At 37.5% G+C, this 11,669-nt stretch overlaps 1 protein-coding gene across 1 annotated transcript; it reads right to left on the bottom strand.

The window, feature by feature from the left end:
- LOC108660678 lies at positions 2,120–3,222 on the bottom strand. The gene is made up of 2 exons (XM_018114938.1): positions 3,187–3,222; positions 2,120–2,737 (listed from the first exon to the last, which is right to left on the bottom strand). The coding sequence occupies exon 2, from the start codon at positions 2,729–2,731 to the stop codon at positions 2,120–2,122; it is 612 nt and encodes a 203-aa protein (XP_017970427.1). The 5' UTR covers positions 2,732–2,737; positions 3,187–3,222.

Here is an 11,669-nt window from a genome sequence, read left to right as displayed (position 1 = left end):
GCCTTGGCCATTTTTCCACTGCTTCAATTTTCTTTGAATCAACTTGTATCCCATCCTTAGATACCACATGCCCTAAGAATGCAACACTTTCGAGCCAAAACTCACACTTGGAGAACTTAGCATACAATTGATGTTCTCTCAAAATTTGGAACACTATCTTAAGATGCTGTTCATGCCCCTCTCGACTCTTTGAATATATCAAAATGTCATCAATAAACACCACCACAAACTTATCCAAATAAGGTTTGAACACTCGGTTCATCAAATCCATAAAGGCTGCAGGAGCATTCGTGAGCCCAAATGACATCACTAAGAACTCATAGTGCCCATATCTTGTTCGAAATGCGGTCTTGGGTATATCTTCGTTCCGGATTCTCAACTGATGGTACCCAGATCGCAGATCTATCTTAGAGAAACATTGTGCTCCTTGTAGTTGATCAAATAAATCATCTATCCTTGGGAGAGGATACTTATTCTTCACCGTCACTTTATTAAGCTGTCGATAATCAATGCAGAGCCTAAGTGACCCATCTTTCTTCTTCACAAATAACATTGGTGCTCTCCATGGGGATACACTAGGTCGGATGAAACCTTTATCCAACAAATCCTCCAACTGATCCTTAAGCTCTTTAAGCTCTGCAAGTGCCATTCTATATGGGGGTATGGATATAGGTCTAGTGTCGGGAATCAAATCTATGCAAAACTCAATCTCTCGTTCAGGAGGCAAACCTGGTAGCTCTTCAGGAAATACATCCATGAACTCCTTCACCACCGACACTTGAGTTACATCTCCAATCTTCGCCTGAGTATCCTTTACAACAGCCAAGTAACCTATACAACCCTGTCGTAATAATTTTCTGGCAGATATGATCGATATCAAATTGGTTGGAGCATTACTCCTATCCCCCTGAATACTAAATGATGGTTCACCGGGCAAATCAAATCTAACCAATTTATGATAGCAGTCCACACTAGCATGGCAGGGTGATAACCAATCCATCCCCAAGATTATATCAAAGTCTAAGGTGTCTAGCACCACTAGATTCACCGAAGTGTCTTAGTCCTTGACTCGCACTACACAGGACTCATATTCCCACTCGGCCACAAATATCTCCTTTAAAGGAGTAAACACCACTAATTGTTCCTCTCTCCTAACACGATCTCGACCCAACCGAGATGCAAAACATGGAGAGATAAAAGAATGGGTAGCACCAGGATCAAATAGTACCCGAGCATTCATATTACAAACGGAGAGAATACCTAAGACCACGACATTGGATGTCTGAGCCTCCTGCTGTGTTAAAGCAAACACCCTCGCCTGGCCTCTACCAACAGAACTTTGATGTCCGGACCCAGATGGTATGCCCTGAGCGAAAGTACTAGCACCTCTACCTCTCGATCCACTAACCTCCCGGCTAGATGAGACAGCAACTGACGGAGCAGATGAAGCTGGCTGGGTGGAACCACGAGCAGAATCTGGTGATTGATGTGCCATCGGACAATCCCTCCTAATATGCCCAGGTTGACCGCACCCGTAACAAGTTCTTGTAGTAAGGAAGCACCGTCCACTATGTCGTCTCCCACAAGTATCACAAGAGCGAGTGACTTGACTACTCTGTCTAGAATCTTGCTACCTCCTAGAACTGAAGGTTCTCTGTCCCACCCTAATATTAGCACCAGGCGCGTCACTCCCCTGCTGAGGTAACCGTGAGTTCCTCTGTGGACCCTGACGGCTAGAAGATGAACCACCACTGCTGAAATCTCTACGACCCTGATAACCCTCTGTCTTGCCCCTTTTTGCTCTATCTCTCGCAACCCTACTATCACTGGTCCTCATCTCGATGCGTTGAGCACGATCCATTGCTGCATAATAGGTAGTGAAATCTCGGGATGCCACAGCCCTAAATAATGGCTCCACTAACCCATCGACAAACCTCTGAATCTTCATCTCCTCAGTAGAAACGAGATAGGGCGCATAACGAGCTAGTTGCGTGAAATTGATGTCATACTCAAACACCGTCATGCTTGAAGTCTGTACCAAAGTCTCAAACTCTCTGGCTCTGGCATTACGCACACTGAGTGGTAAGAATCGATCCAAGAAGGCTGCACTGAACTCACTCTAGGCCAATGGTGTTGCATCAGTCGGTCTGCCTCTACATAAAGAGCTATACCATTCCTGCGCCACATCCTCTAATTGGAAGGCGGCTAGCTCAACTGACCGAACACTAGAACATCCCAAGGCTTTACAAATTTTCTCCATCTTATCCAAGAAAACCTGGGGTTTCTCCGATGCATCAGACCCTGAAAATGTTGGAGGCTTAAGCTTGAGAAAGTCAGGAAGAGAAATATCTAGATGTCCCCTCTCCTCCTCATGATGTTGGTGATCGGCCTGTCCTTGGGAGCTAGGGGATTCTTGTACTGTAGGTCTCCCCTCTACTACCCTTTGTATATCTTCCATGCGGGTTGCCATCATCTCTACAACCCGATTAACTCCCTGTAGGCCTGCCGCCAAATCCTCAATAGTAATACCCCTAGCTGGGTGTCTATCTACATCACCTGAGGACTGTCCCTCTTCTTGCCTACTCACAAGCGTATCCAACCCCACCGGCCTAGTGACCCTGCCACGTCTACCTCGGCCTCTCTGGGTGGATGCCCGTGGTCTATCTGCCATCTCAATGGGAGCATCTTGCTCCCCTGCCCGTCTTGAGGCGGCTCGTGTCTTAGGCGGCATTCTTACCTAGACAAAAGCAAACGCCTGTTATTAAACACATATTATAATCATACTTAAAGCAAAAGGTGGTTTCTAAGATAGGGAATCTATGCGGTCATTTGGTTGTAAAATGTGCCGCGGTTCACACTTTACAACTGAAGTTCCCACATAAAGACCCGACTCTCCGCTGGACTAACAAAAAGGAAGTTCTAGGACCTAGACAAACCTAGGGCTCTGATACCAATTTTGTCACGACCCAAATTCCGGGTCATGACCGGCGCATGGGTCCAATGGACGTAATCCACTAAACCCAAGCAAGCCTATTATTTATCTTACTTATGATTCTATTTATTATCACTAAGTCCTATTTCATGACTTTGAGTCAAAATAGTGATATACATTGCCAACTCGTACTGGCATTACTCTTTTAAAATTTACATTTAAGTTCATCTATACATAACAAAATAATACTCGACCTCCAGCGGAGTGACTCGGATGGATATACAGCTACCGAATGCCGAGACACCTACCAAAAGATGTACACAGATCTACAAGGACACCTCGTCCTAATTATCGGCTACCTCGTGATCTGAAAACATGAATTTGAAAATGGTGAGTATAAACCCAGTGAGTGAACAAGGAAGGGAACAAGCAACAATTAGGAAAAATTTAAAATCATGATGCACTTGTTTTAAAACAATGCAATTTAGTTCATTCCTATTTAAAACCCCTCCAAACCCCAGAGTTTTTCGCTACAGCGAGCATGAATTTCGATGCAGTGAAAACAAAGCAACAAGAGAAACATTTTTCCTCACTCAACAAAAGCCATCCTGCTAAACTAATAAAATCAACCTAACATTCATGAAAATTCTCAAAGTATAATGTGTCAAATTTTACGTACATTACAACCATAAATCATTGTCCATCAATTTGCTATATCACACATATTTACATATGTATATATATATATATACGTATATACCCATCATCATCATCTCACCAACCCATCATCATCATCACCAGCTCATCATCATCATCACCAGCTCATGCGCACTCCCTACTCGCACATGGCTGGGTCATCACCGGGTTATGCGCACTCCCTACTCGCACATAACCGGGTCATCCTCGGCTTATGCGCACTCCCTACTCGCACATAGCCGAGTCAACATAATTACACAACATTATATTCAAGCATATATGTATATCAACATAATGCAGCCACATAGAAATCCATAATAACCACATTTCATAACATAAACCTTTTCTCAAAAGCTTGTTCCCAAGGCATTCATTTTCATGAAAAATTGCATAAAATCATTCAAACACTTTGTTCAAAACAGTCATATTCCCAAAACAATTTTGATAGGCAGTCCACTCACAGGTGTCGAAAATCCGGATTCCGGGTGAACTCTGACTAATAGTCCTCAAGCGTAATTCCTTTGCCTTTTCCGGACGTCTCACCACCTTGACAAATAACAAAGTCGAGGAATTTACTATATTGTCCCTAAATTGATATAAATTAATTTAAACTACTAATGCTTGATATGTAAATGCAAAAATATGTCCGATTACCGCTTAATCACGGTATCGATTAAATTCGACCGATCACCCGATTAATCGGCGATTGTGTCCAAATCACCTCCAAATTAATTCATTTCTCCTCTAATACCTTAATTTACCACATACATTTAAATAAAGCCAAATTCAGCATTAGAACCCTCACAATTCCTTATAGAAAAAATTTGGTCATTTGGTGTACTAGCATCGAATTTTTTTCTACATAACCGTTTCACCTTAATTCATCATTTTCCATGCCATTTTCCTTGAAATAAAAACAATCCCCCATTGATATTCAGCCCTCATGGTTCGGCCAACAAGGAACCCTAGAGAAATTGAATATTTCTTTTGTGTTTTTGTTCATAACCATGCTTAACTATCCCTAAACACTAACATAGTCTAAAATCAAATTATTCCAACAACAATTCCTCTTCCATACCCATTTTTCAGAATTGAATTCATCATGATAACTCAATATTCAACCATGGAAATCAAGAACAAAAGCATGGGTAAGCTAGGTATCAAGGAGAATTAAAGAAATTTTAACTTACCTATCTTGTTTCCTTGATTTCTTCACTTTTTCTTTGAATTTCCACCTAGGTTTTCTTGTTTTTCCTCTTGTTCTTCCTTTTTTCTTGTTGCTGGATGCCTATGCCGAATATGGTGAGGGAATTAGGGATTTAATGGGCTGATTTCTATAAAAAATAATAAAATAATCAAGCATGCCATGTGTCACATGCTTATTGGCCCAATTTTTAACTTTTTGACTTTTTCTTCTTAATTTTCCACCACAAATATTCTGGTATTTATCCAATCCTACCACAATTAAAATCCCTTGGTCTTGACAAGTGCTAGGGTGAAAAATTTACCGATTTGCCCTCGGGACGAAAAAATTACGATTTTGCCCCTATACTCAGAAATATACCGGAATCTCATTATTTCTACTTTTCAACCTTAAATAACACTAATATTGATCAATATTAACCAAATGGGGCAAAAATTGTTTTATAAAAAAAATTTTCGTTTAGTCCTCTAGTGGCAAAATTACCACTTTGCCCTTGTGCTTCATAAATACCAAGAATCACAATTTTTTTTTCACTGTTAAACATCATTTTATACTCCAATAATCATAATTATATTTCATATAATTATTCTTGGTCAAATGTGATCAAATCTTGGCTAAAAATCTCCATTTTATCATCAAATGGTAAAATGATCGTTTTGTCCCTAATTGGTCAATTTTCTGATGGACTCCAAACTGGACCTTGAACGCCAAATCACTATTCTAAGTCATTCTGTGGGTTTTAAAATTTTCAAATTCGTCTTAGAATTTCTATTTGAACTAGTTCAAGGCTCGATTTAAATTAGTTGTACCACTTGGTACAATACCGTCTTTTAATCGAGCTTGACAGGGTCTCACAGAAACACGTAAACATTTCCCCAAAACATTTTGAAATGCAAGTTCACTCACCGGTATTTGTTGAACCTTTAATCGACTCTAACGTCCGTAATGGTCCAAATGGGGCTGAGAGGCCTTGTTGGAACCTACCACGCACAAAAACATCACAGCCAATCCAATTTACATTAATATCACTCCAAAAGCTATTTCCCAAATCAAGCTTCAATAGCCCTTCCTATCTATCTTCCAATTACTATTTAATTGGCTATTTCGTTTCTCTACTTTAGTAACACTAGAAATAGATAAACAATTTCAGCAAATAAGATAACTCATAACTCTAATTACTAGCCATCATCAACAACTTAAAACCAGTCCTAATTCATCACTCACCTTGGTGATTGTAATGAAATTTCTTCCCAAGAGTCCTCAGGCTAACATGAAACCTCTCTTTCTCTATCTACAAAGCTCAACTAGTGAGAGAAAGTATTGAAGAAAGACTTCTAAGGGTTTGTTTAAGGTGAAGGAGTACAAGAGTATAAAAAACCCTACAATAGGGTGTGTAAAGCATGAAAATTAAGGTTAGTTTAAGAGAGTGATGAAAGCTTGAGAGAAGCTTTCATGGGAGAGGAGAGAAACATGAGATGGGAGGAGGAAGAAGAAGAAGTTACTGGAGAAATATAGAAGCTGTTGGAAAACATGAAATCTTTATTGTTAAAGCTTATCTAATTTCTCATGCAATTACAATAATGCCCTTAACAAGGCCACTTGTCTTCCTCTTTTTCTTGTGCAATCTTTTTACTCTTTTGACACTAAAAAAAGGTCCAAAATCCTTTAAAAGAGGTCCCTTAAATAGTCCCCAAAAGCCCTAGCTTCAAAAATCCCATAAACTTGTTATTTGTGGAAATTACGATGAGGGTCGCGGCTCTCAATTTCTAGCACCACGGCGCTTAAATGTTCTGCCAAATTCTGTTCCTCTAGCACAGTACTTTCACTTCAACAAAGATTTTTACCACCTTCCTGCCAAAACTGGGCAAAGTGGTAAAAATCAAAGTTTTATCCCTACCTTTTAGCTTTCTAGTGGTCCAAAAATCATGTCATTTGGACTTGTGTAGTGGGAGATATACTTGAAAAACAGAAACATATGCAAATAGAGCAACAGTCCATTGTGCACCTTTCTTCACCAATTGAAATTATTTTTGATCCTACTGCTATAAAAACATAAAATAAATATAAATAACATAAAACTAGCATTGTTAGCCACCATATCAAGGTATGAGGTATTACAACAGTGACCTTGGGTTTCCAACTTTTTAGGAGACATCTAAGTAGTTTTTTTACTAACTTATGTTCAGGGATGGTTTTTCCAAGTTAATTGAGCTTGTTTGTAATATTAGTAAACCTATCGAACATGGTAGAGATATCTTCACCTGATTCTATTTTGAAAATTTCATAATTATGGGTGAGCAAAGCAATTTTGAACTCCTTTACTTGTGAAGTCCTTTCATGAATGACTTTAAGTTTATCCCAAATCTCTTTGGTTGTTGTACAGTTAGAGATTTTGTTGAATTCAATAGGGGTCAGTGCACAGTGAAAGTTGTTGATTGCTTTAAAATTTGTTTGGACTTTCTAATTTCAGCTTCAGTCCACTCAACTCTTGGCTTAGCATTCTCTCACCCGTAACAAAACTAGGTGAGGTGGGAACATAAGGTCTCATATGATTACATCCCACATTTCATAGTCAAAGGCCTTATTATATATATAGACATCTCAATACTCCAATAAGCATAATTTGATCCATCAAATAGAGAAGGCCTATTTGTGCATTGACCCTCAACAACTATAGACTTTTGCAAAACCATATAGATCTCCCTTAAGGATGTTAAACCTTAAATTGAAAGTTGAGCTCTGATACCACTTGTTGGTATCGTTATAATGCTAGAGGAGGGGTGAATAGTACTAAAAATTTTAAATTCAACCCTTTTTGAGTTGTAAAACTTTTAACCAATTAGAGGGAGAAAATTGTAAAGCTTGTATTATTTAAAAGACACCAAGTAAGGAAGGGTAAAGAGAAGTGGATAATGCAAGAGTATATATAGTGGTTCGATCCCCTTAACTTACATCCACTAACTTGATCTCCCAATCAAGGATTTTCAACTTAACTTCACTATACCAGTGGAATTAGTAACTTCTACTAGGCTTTTACAAGGTGAGCTTTTAACCCAAGCTATAATCCCTTGCAACAAGCTTTGGAGTGCTTCCTATACTCTAATTTCCCAAGAAAGAGAACAAAAGAAAGTACAACTATAATTTTTTATTAATCTAAAGGACTACAACAAAGCTCAAACACTTTTTTTGGAATTAGAATGAAGGACAAGTGCTTTTGGTGAAAAATATTTGGCTTTTTGCTTAAAATGGCTCTCTTCTTATTCAATCTGCTTTCTTTGACCGTTGAAGCTTCCTTTTATACTTGGGGAGTTAGATTTTTCTGTTAAGGGTAGTTTGTAGTTGTTGAAAACAACTCTGATGCCATTTTAGTTGTTGTTTGAGCTTCTAGTGCTTATATTCAAATGGGCGACAGAGTTCAGGTAACTGGTTACAGGTAGCTTTAATCGATTACAACTTCTCTACCTTGCATTGACTTGCTATTGAGTACTTTGCGTTAACTTATTACAAAATACTCTAACCGATTAAGAGATCTCTATCTTTAAGCTTCTTTACTTCAGCAGACTTCCCCTAACTTGTTAATTCTCCCCTTAACTGATTGGAGCTAAACCTCATTTAGCCTTAATCGATTAACATAAACTCTAATCAATTATAAATTCTTTAAATTTGGAATTTAACATTTTGGCTCCATTCAACGGTCAACTTTACTTTGAATTTAAATTTTTTTGCATTTGGAGATTCTTCAAGTCCTATGCTCTAACCGATTAACCCCATGCCTTAATCAATTAACACATATCTATTTTGCTTTGTTCAGCACCTTTTTAATCAGTTAAGCTTAATGCTAACTGATTAACATTTTTCTGTTTTGCTTGAACTTATAGCCTAACCAACCCTTAATTGATTAAGGCCTTTTGATAATCAGTTACAAAAGCCTTGTTTTCACAAACTCTTTCTATTTTCCTCACTTTAACTGATTAGCCTATCTATTATATGATCTTGCTTTTAATCATTCATTACATTGAGGGAATTTATTTTATCCTGCACACTTAAATAATAAAGTTAGACATTAATGAATGAGGAATGTTTTGTTATCATAAAAAATATATGGAGTCAACAACATTATGGAGTTTAAGGACTTATGCTTGATGTGGATGCTAATAAGGTACGTATGTTAAACATGTGTGTAAACGGCCATATGTGGGCCCATTCATATGATTAATGAAAGTTGATAGACAGCTATAATGATAACAATAATGATAGGTGAGTGTCACAGCCCAATTCCCAAGCCATGATAGGCACAAATAGCCCATCAGGCCCAAGCAAGCCTCTCTTTCTTTAAGATCTAAAACTCATAATTTCTAATAAATATTCTTTCAAAATTAAATCATGAGAACCAAGTATATATATAACGTTCCTAAATTAGGGTTATCATTTATCAACCTTAAACGACATGGTTAATCAAACTAGCATACAAAGTGCACAATGATCTCACAATTTACATTTAAGCAACTATATACACATGCAAAAGACCTTAACTATCAGCGGAGTGACTCTGATCATGGGTACCGCTATTGGATGACATGGTACCTACCAAATGGTGAATACAAATGGACACTTCAATCTAGGTCCCAACTATCTCCGAATCTGAAAACATGAAGTTAAAAAAAGTGAGTATAAACCTAGTGAGTGAACATAGGAAGCGAATAAGCAAACGATAAAGAAAGTTTAGAAATCATGATGCACTTATGTTAAAAACAATGCAATTTAGTTTAATTCCTCATAAAACCCCTCAATTCAACCTTTGATTATTTAACCATTTAGTGTTGAAGGATCCATGTTCCATAATGAAATCGAAAAGTGAAAACCACAGTAAATATTCGAGCAGGACAAGCATATGACAAAGAGTTTTTTTTTTTCATTGCATTGAAAATAAATTTGGAAACAATTAACAATTTCAACATTCAACATTCATTGCAATCACATAATATTTTCTTTAACATTTTTATGGTATGTGTAAACATGTATACAACCACCGGCTCATCAGTTCATGTGCACTCCTACACCGCATATAGCTGGAATCATCATCCAATGATCATCAGCTCATGTGCACTCCCACACCGCACATAGCTGGAATCATCACCCACCGGTCATCAGCTCATGTGCACTCCCACACCACACATAGTTGGAATCATCACCCGTTGGTCATCAGCTCATGTGCACTCCCACACCGCACATAGCCAGAATCATCACCCACTGGTCATCAGCTCATGTGCACTCCCACACCACACATAGTTGGAATCACTCGTCATCACCGGCATATGCAGCCCCACATCGCACATGTGCGGTTACAATTATCACACAATATTATCATTCAAAGCATAACATATATATCATTAGAATATAGGAACACATGGGTTCATCTCATTACACATTTTACAACATAAAATGTTTCATCAAGGCTTGTTCCCAAGCATGATTTAGAGAAAAAAATCAAATAAAATCATTTAAGTGCTTTATCCCAACACATATATATTTCCCAAAAATAATTTAGTGCAAGTTCACTCACCTTAACAATGCCACCTAACAAGACTAGCACCCACAAGAGCTTAATCCAAGTAGTCCCGAAATACTATTAAAACCTATAATTGCCAATAAACAACAATAGCTTCAAATATATCATAAATTTAAACTTAATAATTCTAATAAGCATACTCTTGATAAACTACATTCTAGCCTAATTTTTAACCTAGAATTCTAGTCTAATTCTTAAACCCATCATATAAACTATTCCAAATTAAAGGTTCTTTACTTTGGTGAGCTTGGAGGCATAAAGATCAACAAAAACCTAATATTTCCAAGAAAGAAAATTGGAAGAAATTAGGAATTAAAATCTGAAATATAACCCATAAATTCCAAAAATTCAAGAATTGAAAATATATACCTTTTGGCTTTAAAAATGAAGAACTGAAGCTAAAAATTCAAGTGTTGATGAAGATGGAGTAGAAATAGAAAATAAAAGAAAGAAAGAGAGATTTTTCTTTCTCTTTCCTTAGGTTTAATTATGCTGAAAAATGGAGTTAGAAGCTATGGGTTTGATACCTAAGAAGGTAGGAAAAGGAAGAAGTAAGAAAAGAAAGGAAGGTAAACAAATGAAAAAAAAAATTTGATTTTTCATGGTGGTGAGATGAAAATGGCATGGGAGCATGAAGGAGAAGAAGAAAATAGCTTTTGGGTGGATAAGAACCAGCCATGGGAGAAGAAGATAAGAGTCAAATCTTCCTTTGGAAGCTTTGACCAAGCTAATGGCTGTTGGCTCCATTAGTTTTTAATGATAATAAAACATTCCCATTCATTTGTGTCTAATATTTCTACTTGAGTGTGTAAGACAAGAATTATATGCTAATGATAAATAAGTTGTTCCATGGGAGATATCAAAAAGGCATATGAATAAAAAGCCACAACTAATCAACAAAGTAGAAGCTCCTTAGTTGAATAATGAAGGGTTAGTCAGCTAAAATTCCAATCAAAAGTTGGCAAGCTCAAGAATATTAAGAAACAGAAAAGACTTAGTCGACCAAGAAGTGGGTTAGTCAACTAAGAAGCTACTGCCAGAAATCTGGACTTCAAAATAGAACCGACTTAGTTGACTAAGAAGTAAGTTAATCGACTAAGTGCTCACTACTAGAAACTAGAAACAGAAAATAAAGACAACTTAGTCCACTAAGACATAAGTTAGTCGACTAAGAGCATTTTGCCAGAAAATTTGAATTGTGCACTAGAAGATAGATTAACGGCCAGAACTACTACCAAACTATTTCCAACGGTCAAAAATTGTCTAAC

Source organism: Theobroma cacao, chromosome 2, assembly GCF_000208745.1.
Source record: "Theobroma cacao cultivar B97-61/B2 chromosome 2, Criollo_cocoa_genome_V2, whole genome shotgun sequence".
Lineage (NCBI taxonomy): Eukaryota > Viridiplantae > Streptophyta > Magnoliopsida > Malvales > Malvaceae > Theobroma > Theobroma cacao.
Note: the sequence above shows the minus strand (reverse complement) of the source record. Positions and strands in the feature narration are given on the sequence as shown.

Bases quoted from the DNA above. Each gene is read 5' to 3' on its own strand.
- LOC108660678 (XM_018114938.1), bottom strand. From the start codon at position 2,731: ATGCCGCCTAAGACACGAGCCGCCTCAAGACGGGCAGGGGAGCAAGAT.